This window comes from Oncorhynchus clarkii, unplaced genomic scaffold (genome assembly GCF_045791955.1).
Source record: "Oncorhynchus clarkii lewisi isolate Uvic-CL-2024 unplaced genomic scaffold, UVic_Ocla_1.0 unplaced_contig_5124_pilon_pilon, whole genome shotgun sequence".
Lineage (NCBI taxonomy): Eukaryota > Metazoa > Chordata > Actinopteri > Salmoniformes > Salmonidae > Oncorhynchus > Oncorhynchus clarkii.
The window spans coordinates 21,269-35,671 of NW_027259279.1; the positions used below are offsets into that span (position 1 = coordinate 21,269).

The window sequence follows — 14,403 nt, forward strand, 5'->3', positions numbered from 1 at the left end:
TCTAAACAACGTTTGCCATGTTTTCAGTCGATATTATGGAGTTAATTTGGAAAAAAGTTCGCGTTTTGAGGACTGAATTTTCGGATTTTTTTTGGTAGCCAAATGTGATGTATAAAACGGAGCTATTTCTAATACACAAGGAATCTTTTTGGAAAAACTGAGCATCTGCTATCTAACTGAGAGTATCCTCATTGAAAACATCAGAAGTTCTTCAAAGGTAAATGATTTTATTTGAAGGCTTTTATGTTTTTGTTAATGTTGCGTGCTGGATGCTAACGCGAAATGCTAACGCGAAATGCTAACGCGAAATGCTAACGCGAAATGCTAACGCTAGCTAGCTACTTTTACACAAATGATTGTTTTCCTATGGTTGAGAAGCATATTTTGAAAATCTGAGATGACAGTGTTGTTTACAAAAGGCTAAGCTTGAGAGATGGCATATTTATTTCATTTCATTTGCGATTTTCATAAATAGTTAACGTTGTGTTATGCTAATGAGCTTGCTGATAGATTTACACAATCCTGGATACAGGGGTTTTTTCATAGCTAAACGTGACGCAGAAAACGGAGCGATTTGTCCTAAACAAATAATCTTTCAGGAAAAACTGAACATTTGCTATCTGAGAGTCTCCTCATTGAAAACATCTGAAGTTCTTCAAAGGTAAATGATTTTATTTGAATGCTTTTCTGTTTTTTTGTGTAAATGTTGCCAGCTGAATGCTAATGCTAAATGCTACGTTAGCCATCAATACTGTTACACAAATGCTTGTTTTGCAATGGTTGAGAAGCATATTTTGAAAATCTGAGATGACAGTGTTGTTAACAAAAGGCTAAGCTTGAGAGCTAGCATATTTATTTCATTTCATTTGCGATTTTCATGAATAGTTAACGTTGCGTTATGGTAATGAGCTTGAGTCTGTATTCACGATCCCGGATCCGGGATGGGGAGATCAGAAAGGTTAAGGTATTGGAGTAGTCATCACAAAACCCTGACCTCAAACCTATAGAAAATGTGTGGACAGAACTGAAAAAGCGTGAGTGAGCAAGGAGGCCCACAAACCTGACTCAGTTACACCAGCTCTGTCAAGACGAATGGGCCAAAATTCACCCAACTTTTTGTGGGAAGCTTGTGGAAGGCTACCCGAAACGTTTGACCCAAGTTAAACAATTTAAAGGCAATGCTACCAAATACTAATTCAGTGTATGTAAACTTATGACCCACTGGGAATGTGATGAAATAAATAAAAGCTGAAATAAATCACTCTACTATTATTCTGACATTTCACATTCTTAAAATAAAGTGGAGAGGATAGTGTTACTTACCATGTCATTGCTAAGAACTGTAGAATGCAGAAGATGATGGCCAGTCCCTTCTTTTGCCACTACAGAGACAGAACCAATCTTGTGTCTTTTGTCAAACAGCTGTGTTGTAGATTTGTTATAGTGCACACGGCAGCGTTTCCCAAACTCGGTCCCGGGTACCCCAAAAGGGTACAAGTTTGGGGTTTTGCCCCTAGCACTACACAGCTGATTTAAATAATCAACTCATCATCAAGCTTTGATTATTTGAATCAGCGATGTAGTGTTAGGGCAAAAAACAAAACATGCACCTCTTGGGGTCCCCAGGACTGAGTTTGGGATACGCTGGGTTAGGGTCACAATGTAGGCTACTGAACTGTTTAGAGGCTTTCAGATACTTACCCAGAAAACTGCACAAAGAGTCAAAATGAGACAGAGCTGGAAACAGAAAGATAAAAACAAAAGTAAACCTGAATATTGGTTCAATTAACGTATTATCTATTCTACTGTGATTAACGCATAATTTGATTAATGTGTAATCTACTGTGAGGGATTTACTTCAGATCACCACTCAGCTTTGTGTGTTTTGACTTACCCTAACAGCAGATCAAACTTAAAGAGTAACTGACCCTAAAAAAAACTACTGTCGTTTAGAAAACAGCCTATTTGACATCCCAAAATTGACTACGAAATGTAAATAGGATAATTTTGACCCAAATTTACCACAGGTATTACGATCAAGTCACGTGCAGCTACCACAGGTATTAGTTTGGTGAGATTTGTAGTCATATCTGCGTCAGAACGTAAATGAAGGTTTGTTTCAATCCTGCCCACATGTCCACAGCTGGCCGCACACAAGTAATCATCAATTCAGAGTGCAACTGCACACGACCTGATCGTAATACCTGTGGTAAATTTGGGTCAACTTTGGATATCCCAATGGGGCTTGTTAGGGACCATTTGTAAATTACACAATGTACATGGGACATTATATTAAAATTACAATATCTCCAAATTTCAACGACGAAATTCAACCTCAAACCAACTATACAATGTAGAAATTGATATACAAGTGTTTAAAAATATCAAATATTGTGTCTTTTAAAATGGTGTAATTTATAGCCCCGGAGATGGGCTATCCAAAGTCAAACTACCTTTGCCACGGTCGTACACCAGCCGGCTGAAGCTAATTGGCTAAATAATTTGGCTAACTCTTCCCACCTGCGAACACACACGAGACACCCACGTCGAACAACACCCTGGACCCAACTCACGTTTGAAATCAGACATGTCTGCTAGCATTTCCTAAATCAACCAAATCTAAAACGGGAGGACACATCGGGAGTTACAGTCACTCTTTAAGTTGTCATTTAAAATGTTTAGACTTTTTCAGTCATGGAAAAACCAGTGTCCGTCTGTCCTAAGCTAGTGTCCGTCTGTCCTAAGCTAGTGTCCGTCTGTCCTAAGCTAGTGTCCGTCTGTCCTAAGCTAGTGTCCGTCTGTCCTAAACTAGTGGCAGACTATCCCTTAAGAACAGAAGTATCATGGAACACTAAACCAGTGTCTTAAAGGAGATATACATCCAAAACACATCCTACTGTGACACTGTGTTTTCAAAGTTTAAAACTTTATTGCGGGGGGGGGGGGGGGGTGCAAAAGCATACGTTTGCGTTGTGTTAGTTTCCCTATTTTGAAAGTGGGGATGCAGCTTCTCTGTTTGCTGATATCGGCATGCTTAAGGGGCAGCTGTGTAGAGGAAAAAACAGGAAAAAACAGACTAAACCTAAGCATTAACCTAGCTAGACAATCACTTATCATCACAGTCGTAGCAAATAAACCCTGTCCTCAAGGTAGCTAGGTGAGATAAATAGTTGACAAGGACATCTGTGTATGTCCTTTAATAAAATGTCAATCTCATGTCAGTTTTATTTTTTACTAAACCTTTATTTAAACTAGGCAAGTCAGTTAAAGAACAAATTCTTATTTTTACAATGACGGCCTACCCCCGGGCCAAACCCGGACGACGCTGGGCCAATTGTGCGTCGCCCTATGGGACTCCCAATCACAACCGGATGTGATTCAGCCAGGATTCGAACCAGGGACTGTAGTGTCACCTCTTGCACTGAGATGCAGTGCCTTAGACCGCTGCGTCACTCGGGAGCAGTGGAAGCAGAAGCTAGGCTATAAGCAGAAGCTAGGCTTTAAACAGAAGCTAGGCTATGAGCAGAAGCTAGGCTATGAGCAGACGCTAGGCTATGAGCAGACGCTAGGCTATGAGCAGAAGCTAGGCTATGAGCAGAAGCTAGGCTATGAGCAGACGCTAGGCTATGAGCAGACGCTAGGCTATAAACAGAAGCTAGGCTATAAGCAGAAGCTAGGCTATGAGCAGAAACTAGGCTATGAGCAGACGCTAGGCTATGAGCAGACGCTAGGCTATGAGCAGACGCTAGGCTATGAGCAGACGCTAGGCTATGAGCAGACGCTAGGCTATGAGCAGACGCTAGGCTATGAGCAGACGCTAGGCTATAAGCAGAAGCTAGGCTATAAGCAGAAGCTAGGCTATAAGCAGAAGCTAGGCTATAAGCAGAAGCTAGGCTATAAACAGAAGCTAGGCTATAAACAGAAGCTAAGCTATAAGTAGAAGCTAGGCTATAAGCAGAAGCTAGGCTATAAGCAGAAGCTAGGCTATAAGCAGAAGCTAGGCTATTTAACAGTTGAATACGTGGATGTGCAGTAGGTAGTTACCAACACAACACAGGTGGCTATCAGTCTGGTCGGTTCAAACATTCTCTTCAGCTGCTTCACGGGTCCCATCAGGAAACAGGTGCTGCAAGACAGATAACGCAAAACACACTGGTTACAACATAGAAATAATGTCTAATAGATTCTAGATTTCAGATTTCTAGATTTCAATAGACAACATATTGATCACACAGGCCCAGAGAAACATTTTTTTGTAAAAAAAAATTACGGAAAATAAATGTATGATGAAAGAGATCTTTATTAAAGGGGGAATCTGGGATTCAAACAACAAACCCGCCCCACCACTTTTTCGGTATACAGCTGAGGGATGGGGCTGGAGAAATTTAACCACTCGCAAATGTATAGACGGTGCAATTATTGCAAGGACTAACCATCCGTGACATCAAGATTATTGTTTGAATCTTGTTTTGAGGCTATACAGTGGTTGTTTACAATCCCATTGTTTACAAACAATGGAGTACACAATCTTATATTTGGGGTAGTGATGGAGTAGGTAAGACCGTTTGAACTAAGCTCATGAGTCATTTAGAATATACTCTTCGATAATCAAATGGCTATAGATGAGTCATTAAATAGATGTAACAATCACAGATTCCCCATTTTAAAAACAGGGGGGAAAAAAAATGCTATTTACATAATTGACAAGCAAAACAAATACATTGTCATTTCAACGGTGTGAATAGATATTCTGTGGCGGTTTATATAATAAGCCATCTATTAATGGCTACAGCTTGTAAGGACATTACATGGAACACAGTCACATTTAAACCCACGTACAACAATCCTCACCCCGTCTCCCTTACATGATCAGTCATCAGTATCATTTGTTAAGCACCCACCCATTTCATTTCCAGCTCTGATGGATCTATTTTTTGAGTGCATCTGTCATCTTTATCAAATCATCACTTCCTCCCACCTTTTTTCTGCTCCCCCCCCACCCCCACCAGCTCTAGAGAGAGGCATCCATTTGACCTACGACCCTGCTTTCACACAAAGACCCTGGAGAGAGGCATCCATCTGACCCATGTCATCTGCTGGCCCCCAAAGACCCTAGAGAGATGCATCCATCTGACCTACGACCCTGCTTTCACACAAAGACCCTGGAGAGATGCATCCACCTGACCTACGACCCTGCCTGCCACCTCTCCATCTAGCCAACTGAATGCGTCATCTTCAACTTGATGGCGCTGTGTGTCAGTGTGTGTGTGTGTGTATATATGTGTGTGCCCGTGCGTGCTCATCTGAGTGGGCTGTGTGTTTGCAGAGCATCACATCCGTCTATCTGTAACTGGTGACGCAAACAGGCTCTCAGACAGCCACGGGGGGTGAAGTGGACTGATGCTGAGGTAGAGGGGGGAGAAGGGGCTGGTCATGAGGCAGGTCATGAGGTGATCAGGTCAGATGAGACAGAAGAATGCCGTCTATCTGTGACTGGTGACGTGGGCAGGAAGCCTCTGACAGCCACAGGGTGAAGGAGGGGGAGAGGAGAGGAAGGTGGAAGAGGGGGGAGAGAAGAGTGGCGGAGGAGAGGAAGTGGAGCTGAGGGGAAGGAGAGGATGTGGAGCCGAGGGGAAGTGCAGCCGAGGGGAAGGAGGGGATGTGCAGCTGAGGGGAAGGAGAGGATGTGGAGCTGAGGGGAAGGAGAGGATGTGGAGCTGAGGGGAAGGAGAGGATGTGGAGCTGAGGGGAAGGAGAGGATGTGGAGCTGAGGGGAAGGAGAGGATGTGGAGCTGAGGGGAAGGAGAGGATGTGGAGCTGAGGGGAAGGAGAGGATGTGGAGCTGAGGGGAAGGAGAGGATGTGGAGCTGAGGGGAAGGAGAGGATGTGGAGCTGAGGGGAAGGAGAGGATGTGGAGCTGAGGGGAAGGAGAGGATGTGGAGCTGAGGGGAAGGAGAGGATGTGGAGCTGAGGGGAAGGAGAGGATGTGGAGCTGAGGGGAAGGAGAGGATGTGGAGCTGAGGGGAAGGAGAGGATGTGGAGCTGAGGGGAAGGAGAGGATGTGGAGCTGAGGGGAAGGAGGGGATGTGGAGCTGAGGGGAAGGAGGGGATGTGGAGCTGAGGGGAAGGAGGGGATGTGGAGCTGAGGGGAAGGAGAGGATGTGGAGCTGAGGGGAAGGAGGGGATGTGGAGCTGAAGGGAAGGAGAGGATGTGGAGCTGAAGGGAAGGAGGGGATGTGGAGCTGAGGGGAAGGAGAGGATGTGGAGTGGAGCTGAGAGGAAGGAGGGGATGTGGAGTGGAGCTGAGGGGAAGGAGGGGATGTGGAGTGGAGCTGAGGGGAAGGAGGGGATGTGGAGTGGAGCTGAGGGGAAGGAGGGGATGTGGAGTGGAGCTGAGGGGAAGGAGAGGATGTGGAGTGGAGCTGAGGGGAAGGAGAGGATGTGGAGCTGAGAGGAAGGAGGGGGATGTAGAGCTGAGGGTAAGGAGAGGAAGTTCCGGTACAATTTTCTAAAATAGCGACAGATAATTTGTTCGACATGGTGGGATCTTTTTGTGTCTGTAAAATGAATATTGCGAGAAATAGAGGTGAAAATTCCTTCAAGTAAGCGTAGTGGTGGCTGCTGCATTCTGGTAAATAGTGTCACCATCGTCAAGAACTGTCAGGAAAGTTGACTGTATAATCTGCTTCCTGCTGTTTAGGGAGAGGCAAGATCTATTTTAAAAGTCCACTTTAAATCTTAGTTTTTTTTAACTAGCTCATCAGTATGTTTTTTAAATGTTAAATCCTTTGTCAATCCAAAAAGCCCAGATATTTATAGGCGGGAACCTGATATATTGGGGGGGACCATTCAATTAATAAATATGAAGTACAATTGAAACATCTGTGAGAATTTTGTGGGAACATACCATTTGTATTTTATATACCTTTGACTATTGGATGTTCTTATAGGTACTATAGTATTGCCAGTGTAACAGTATAGCTTCCGCCCCGCTTCTCGCTCCTACCTGGGCTCGAACCAGGAACACATCGAAAACAGCCACCCTCGAAGCAGCGTTACCCATGCAGAACAAGGGGAACAACTACTCCAAGTCTCAGAGCGAGTGACATTTGAAACGCTATTAGCGCGCACCCCGCTAACTAGCTAGCCATTTCACATCGGTTACACCAGCCTCATCTCGGGAATTGATAGGCTTGAAGTCATAAACAGAACAAGAGCTGCTGGCAAATGCACGAAAGTGCTGTTTGAATGAATGCTTAGGAGTCTGCCGGTTGCCCACCACCGCTCAGTCAGACTGCTCTATCAAATCATAGACTTAATTATAACATAATAACACACAGAAATACGAGCCTTTGGTCATTAAAATGGTTGAATCCGGAAACTATTATTTCGAAAACAAACCGTTTATTCCTTCAGTGAAATAAAATACGTATTTTATCTAACGGGTGGCATCCATCAGTCTAAATATTGCTGTTGCATTGTACAACCTTCAATGTTATGTTATAATTATGTACAATTCTGGGAAATTAATTACAGCCTTTGTTAGGAATAAATGGACTTCACACAGTTCGCAACGAGCCAGGCGGCCCAAACTGCTGCATATACCCTGACTGCTTCATATGCCCTGACTGCTCGCACGGAACGCAAGAGAAGTGACACAATTTCCCTAATTATAAGAAATGAATGTTAGCAGGCAATATTAACTAAATATGCAGGTTTAAAAATATATCCTTGTGTATTGATTTTAAAGAAAGGCATTGATGTTTATGGTTAGGTACATTGGTGCAACGACAGTGCTTTTTTTCGCAAATGCGCTTGTTAAATCATCACCGTCTGGCGAAGTAGGCTGTGATTAAATGATCAAATCAACCATGTGTAGTTAACTAGTGATTATGTTTAGATTGATTGTTTTTTATAAGATAAGTTTAATACTAGCTAGCAACTTACCTTGGCTTCTTGCAGCCCTCGCGTAACAGGTAGTCAGCCTGCCACGCAGGCTCCTCGTGGAGTGCAATGTAAGGCAGGTGGTTAGAGCGTTGGACTAGTAACTGGAAGATTGCAAAAACGAATCCCCGAGCTGACAAGGTAAAAATCTGTTGTTCTGCCCCTGAACAAGGCAGTTAACCCACCGTTCCTAGGGCCGTCATTGAAAATAAGAATGTGTTCTTAACTGACTTGCCTAGTTAAATAAAAGTGTAAAAAAAATATATATATACACACACATACATACATAAATTCATTTTTAAAACATGTTTAAAAAAATAAATTAAATAAAAAAAATATATATATATATATTTTTTTTAAATCGCCAAATCTGTGTCCAAAAATACCGATTACAGATTGTTATGAGAACTTGAAAATCGGCCCTAATTAATCGGCCATTACAATTAATCGGTCGACCTCTAGTAATAACCAATCAACCAAATGAACTTTAGCAAGCAGAAGCACAGTGGCATGGAAACACTCCCAAATAAAGGAAGAAACTTAAAGAGGAACCAGGCTCAGAGGGGAGGAGCCAGGCTCAGAGGGGAGGAGCCAGGCTCAGAGGGGAGGAGCCAGGCTCAGAGGGGAGGAGCCAGGCTCAGAGGGGAGGAGCCAGGCTCAGAGGGGAGGAGCCAGGCTCAGAGGGGAGGAGCCAGGCTCAGAGGGGAGGAACCAGGCTCAGAGGGGAGGAACCAGGCTCAGAGGGGAGGAACCAGGCTCAGAGAGGAGGGCTCAGAGAGGAGGAAACAGGCTCAGAGGGGAGGAACCAAGCTCAGAGGGGAGGAACCAAGCTCAGAGGGGAGGAACCAAGCTCAGAGGGGAGGAACCAAGCTCAGAGGGGAGGAACCAAGCTCAGAGGGGAGGAACCAAGCTCAGAGGGGAGGAACCAAGCTCAGAGGGGAGGGCTCAGAGGGGAGGGCTCAGAGGGGAGGGCTCAGAGAGAAGGAACCAAGCTCAGAGGGGAGGAACCAAGCTCAGAGGGGAGGAACCAGGCTCAGAGGGGAGGAACCAGGCTCAGAGGGGAGGAACCAGGCTCAGAGGGGAAGAGCCAGGCTCAGAGGGGAGGAGCCAGGCTCAGAGGGGAGGAGCCAGGCTCAGAGGGGAGGAGCCAGGCTCAGAGGGGAGGAGCCATGCTCAGATGGGAGGAGCCATGCTCAGAGGGGAGGAGCCAGGCTCAGAGGGGAGGAACCAGGCTCAGAGGGGAGGAACCAGGCTCAGAGGGGAGGAACCAGGCTCAGAGGGGAGGAACCAAGCTCAGAGGGGAGGAACCAAGCTCAGAGGGGAGGAACCAAGCTCAGAGGGGAGGGCTCAGAGAGAAGGAACCAGGCTCAGAGGGGAGGAACCAAGCTCAGAGGGGAAGAACCAAGCTCAGAGGGGAGGAACCATGCTCAGAGGGGAGGAACCATGCTCAGAGGGGAGGAACCAGGCTCAGAGGGGAGGAACCAGGCTCAGAGGGGAGGAACCAGGCTCAGAGGGGAGGAACCAGGCTCAGAGGGGAGGAACCAGGCTCAGAGGGGAGGAACCAGGCTCAGAGGGGAGGAACCAGGCTCAGAGGGGAGGAACCAGGCTCAGAGGGGAGGAACCAGGCTCAGAAGGGAGGAACCAAGCTCAGAGGGGAGGAACCAAGCTCAGAGGGGAGGAACCAGGCTCAGAGGGGAGGAACCAGGCTCAGAGGGGAGGAACCAGGCTCAGAGGGGAGGAACCAGGCTCAGAGGGGAGGAACCAGGCTCAGAGGGGAGGAGCCAGGCTCAGAGGGGAGGAACCAGGCTCAGAGGGGAGGAACCAGGCTCAGAGGGGAGGAACCAGGCTCAGAGGGGAGGAACCAGGCTCAGAGGGGAGGAACCAGGCTCAGAGGGGAGGAACCAGGCTCAGAGGGGAGGAACCAGGCTCAGAGGGGAGGAACCAGGCTCAGAGAGGAGGGCTCAGAGAGAAGGAAACAGGCTCAGAGGGGAGGAACCAAGCTCAGAGGGGAGGAACCAAGCTCAGAGAGGAGGGCTCAGAGAGAAGGAACCAGGCTCAGAGGGGAGGAACCAAGCTCAGAGGGGAGGAACCAAGCTCAGAGGGGAAGAACCAAGCTCAGAGAGGAGGGCTCAGAGAGAAGGAACCAGGCTCAGAGGGGAGGAACCAAGCTCAGAGGGGAGGAACCATGCTCAGAGGGGAGGAACCAAGCTCAGAGGGGAGGAACCAAGCTCAGAGGGGAGGAACCAAGCTCAGAGGGGAGGAACCAAGCTCAGAGGGGAGGAACCAAGCTCAGAGGGGAGGAACCAAGCTCAGAGGGGGGGCAAAGATTCTTATGACTTGGGGAAGAATCTGTTTAGAAGCATCTTGGACCTAGACTTGGCGCTCCGGTACCACTTGTCGTGCGGTAGCAGAGAGAACAGTCTATGACGAAGGTGGCAGGAGTCTTTGACAAATTTTAGGGCCTTCCTCTGACACCTTCCTAGATGGCAGGAAGCTTGGCCCCGGTGATGTACTGGGCCACAATGTTAGCTAGCTTGTGTTGTGGTAGTGTGGCAATGGAGAAAGCTGCAGCAGCTGTTATCAATTCAAGGTGGATGTTCTCGGTTCTGTCTCTGTGTGTCACATGTTGTGTCAATACCGGTTCTGTCTCTGTGTGTCACATGTTGTGTCAATACCGGTTCTGTCTCTGTGTGTCTACGGCAGCCCGAAGAGCAGCCAGGCCTGTTTGAACTGTTAGCACGCATTAAAAGTGATGTTATGTAGATTATTTAGTTTGAGACAGCGGGTTAGAAGAGTCCGGGTCCCTCTGAAGACCTAGGTCCTATAGTCATGGTTCGCCACTGTGTACAAGTACACCCGCGGGACAGGACGCTAATTCTGTCACAGGCCCTTACCCGCAATCCATCTCCTTAATGCTGAGTGCCAAGCTGAGAGGTATCGGGTTCCATTTTTTATTGTTGAGTCTTTGGTATGACTTGTATCTTGGAGAGTCACGTGTGATATGTTTATCTGACAGCTCAACTCTGGATTCTTAGATAACGAACTAAAACCCAACAGACCTGTTCCACCGTCAGCGTTTCAACCCAACACATTACTGCACAGCATGTCCTGAACTATAGAAACCCTATACCACAATGAATCCTAGAAAGCTGCCCATTGTGTCCAGGACAGTGAGCGCATGGGGCCACATGTTTCGTCTGTGATCCCTGCGGGAAATGAACCTACGACCTTGGTGTTTGTTAGTGTCATGCTCTTACCTACTGAACCACACAGGACTACTACACAAAGCTCAATAGGGAAACCCGTCCGCCGTGCATTCTGTTCTGTCTCAACATTTAGAACAACTACTGCATAGTAGGGCGGACCAACCAAAGTAGTCTTACTGACACCTGAACCAGAGAAATAGAATCACTAGAACAGGAACCAGATCTCATTCTAATTCCATAACTTGGAACACCTCCTCGACAACTAACTCAATGGACACTAGGGCAGCTACTGACCGACTGCTACTGACCGACCGACTGCGAGACTGCTACTGACTGACTGCTACTGACTGACTGCTACTGACTGACTGCTACTGACTGACTGCTAGTAGCAGTCAGTTTCTTCCTAGGTTTTGGCCTTTCTAGGGAGTTTTTCCTAGCCACCGTGCTTCTACACCTGCATTGCTTGCTGTTTGGGGTTTTAGGCTGGGTTTCTGTACAGCACTTTGAGATATCAGCTGATGTACGAAGGGCTTTATAAATACATTTGATTGCTACTGACGGACTGCCACTGACTGACTGACTGCCACTGACTGACTGACTGCCACTGACTGACTGACTGCCACTGACTGACTGACTGCCACTGACTGACTGACTGCCACTGACTGACTGACTGCCACTGACTGCCACTGACTGACTGACTGACTGACTGCCACTGACTGACTGACTGCCACTGACTGACTGCTACTGACTGACTGCTACTGACTGACTGCTACTGACTGATACTGACACTGACTGACTGCTACTGACTGACTGACTGCCTGCTCCTGACTGCCTGCTCCTGACTGACTGCCTGCTCCTGACTGACTGCCTGCTCCTGACTGACTGCCTGACTGCCTGACTGCCTGACTGACTGACTGCCTGACTGACTGACTACTACTGCCTACTACTGCCTGACTGCCTACTACTGACTGACTGCTACTGACTGACTACTACTGCCTACTACTGACTGACTGCTACTGACTACTACTGACTGACTACTACTGACTACTACTGACTGCCTGCTACTGCCTGCATTCCAAATAGGTGATGGGACAGGCAGATGAATAATTGTTCAAGTCTGGCATCCTAAAGTCAAGTTAGATGGATAGGATGGAACTTCCAGTTACATTTCCTCACAATTCATTTTAATTGAAGACATTCCCTTTCTAGGCATCTATTGAAATGTAATTGTAACAAGTATATGCATTATTCATTAGGTGAAGCTCAATGGAAAAGGCTTTGTCTTTAGCTCTGGAAAATCATGAATGAATGACTCACCTGGAGAGTGCAGCAAGGTTACCTAGTGTGTAGAACACAGCAAACAGCTTGGTGCCATTGGGTAAGAACAGCAGTGCAGTGCCCTGGTTGAAACACACACAACATGAAATCACAACCATGTCCACCTAGGTATCATCCTACCATCAGTCTGTATACCAGTCTGATCTGAACCAATCCGATCGTTTCCACGGTCTATAAAACTCCTGGAAGACGAGAGGTCAGATAGATCAATGTAACCTGGAATTAGGCTATTTGGTAAATATCAGGTAGTTCAAATGTTTAAAAATGCTAATCTTTGTATTGCTTTGTTATTGCATTTTCAACTTAAATTGCACGGTTCCCTGAAAATGTTACAACTACAATAATGTGACACTATCGCCACCTAGTGGTAACACACCATATCAATCTCCACACTGACTTCCTGGTTCACAAAAACAGGATCCTTGACTCATTTAGGTTTCTTTTTTGTTGTTGATCATATAGACTAGGGCTCTCCAACCCTGTTACTGGAGGGTCACCCTCCTGTAGGTTAACTCCAACCCTGTTACTGGAGGGTAACCCTCCTGTAGGTTAACTCCAACCCTGTTACTGGAGGGTAACCCTCATGTAGGTTAACTCCAACCCTGTTACTGGAGGGTAACCCTCCTGTAGGTTAACTCCAACCCTGTTACTGGAGGGTAACCCTCCTGTAGGTTTTAACTCCAACCCTGTTCCTGGAGGGTAACCCTCCTGTAGGTTTTATCTCCAACACTGTTACTGGAGGGTAACCCTCCTGTAGGTTAACTCCAACCCTGTTACTGGAGGGTAACCCTCCTGTAGGTTTTAACTCCAACCCTGTTACTGGAGGGTAACCCTCCTGTAGGTTAACTCCAACCCTGTTCCTGGAGGGTAACCCTCCTGTAGGTTTTAACTCCAACCCTGTTCCTGGAGGGTAACCCTCCTGTAGGTTTTATCTCCAACACTGTTACTGGAGGGTAACCCTCCTGTAGGTTAACTCCAACACTGTTACTGGAGGGTAACCCTCCTGTAGGTTAACTCCAACACTGTTACTGGAGGGTAACCCTCCTGTAGGTTAACTCCAACCCTGTCTCTGGAGAGCTACCCTCCTGTAGGTTAACTCCAACCCTGTTACTGGAGGGTAACCCTCCTGTAGGTTTTAACTCCAACCCTGTCTCTGGAGAGCTACCCTCCTGTAGGTTAACTCCAACCCTGTTACTGGAGGGTAACCCTCCTGTAGGTTTTAACTCCAACCCTGTCTCTGGAGAGCTACCCTCCTGTAGGTTTTAACTCCAACACTGTCTCTGGAGAGCTACCCTCCTGTAGGTTTTAACTCCAACACTGTTACTGGAGGGTAACCCTCCTGTAGGTTAACTCCAACACTGTTACTGGAGGGTAACCCTCCTGTAGGTTTTAACTCCAACCCTGTTCCTGGAGGGTAACCCTCCTGTAGGTTAACTCCAACCCTGTCTCTGGAGAGCTACCCTCCTGTAGGTTAACTCCAACCCTGTTACTGGAGGGTAACCCTCCTGTAGGTTTTAACTCCAACCCTGTCTCTGGAGAGCTACCCTCCTGTAGGTTAACTCCAACCCTGTTACTGGAGGGTAACCCTCCTGTAGGTTTTAACTCCAACCCTGTCTCTGGAGAGCTACCCTCCTGTAGGTTTTAACTCCAACACTGTCTCTGGAGAGCTACCCTCCTGTAGGTTTTAACTCCAACACTGTCTCTGGAGAGCTACCTTCCTGTAGGTTTTAACTCCAACCCTGTTCCCGGAGAGCTACCCTCCTGTAGGTTTTAACTCCAACACTGTCTCTGGAGAGCTACCCTCCTGTAGGTTAAGTCCAACACTGTCTCTGGAGAGCTACCCTCCTGTAGGTTAAGTCCAACACTGTTCCTGGAGAGCTACCCTCCTGTAGGTTTTAACTCCAACACTGTCTCT

The 14,403-nt window shown here is 46.9% G+C and overlaps 1 protein-coding gene across 1 annotated transcript; it reads right to left on the bottom strand.

Moving 5' to 3' along the window:
* Positions 1–1,269: 1,269 nt before the first annotated feature.
* Positions 1,270–12,730, bottom strand: LOC139399931 (vesicle transport protein SFT2A-like). Its single transcript, XM_071145062.1, has 4 exons — positions 12,468–12,730; positions 4,045–4,126; positions 1,702–1,737; positions 1,270–1,382 (listed from the first exon to the last, which is right to left on the bottom strand). Exons 1-4 carry the CDS (start codon positions 12,584–12,586, stop codon positions 1,320–1,322), a joined length of 300 nt encoding a protein of 99 aa, XP_071001163.1. The 5' UTR covers positions 12,587–12,730; the 3' UTR covers positions 1,270–1,319.
* Between the last annotated feature and the right edge of the window lie 1,673 nt (positions 12,731–14,403).

Excerpts from the sequence above, each read along its gene's own strand:
- LOC139399931 (XM_071145062.1), bottom strand. The coding sequence starts at position 12,586 with ATGGTTGTGATTTCATGTTGTGTGTGTTTCAACCAGGGCACTGCACTG. Across the intron at positions 1,738-4,044 it reads TAGCCACCTGTGTTGTGTTG|CTCTGTCTCATTTTGACTCT; the intron begins GTAACTACCTAC and ends TTCTGTTTCCAG. Across the intron at positions 1,383-1,701 it reads CTCTTTGTGCAGTTTTCTGG|TGGCAAAAGAAGGGACTGGC; the intron begins GTAAGTATCTGA and ends CTGTCTCTGTAG.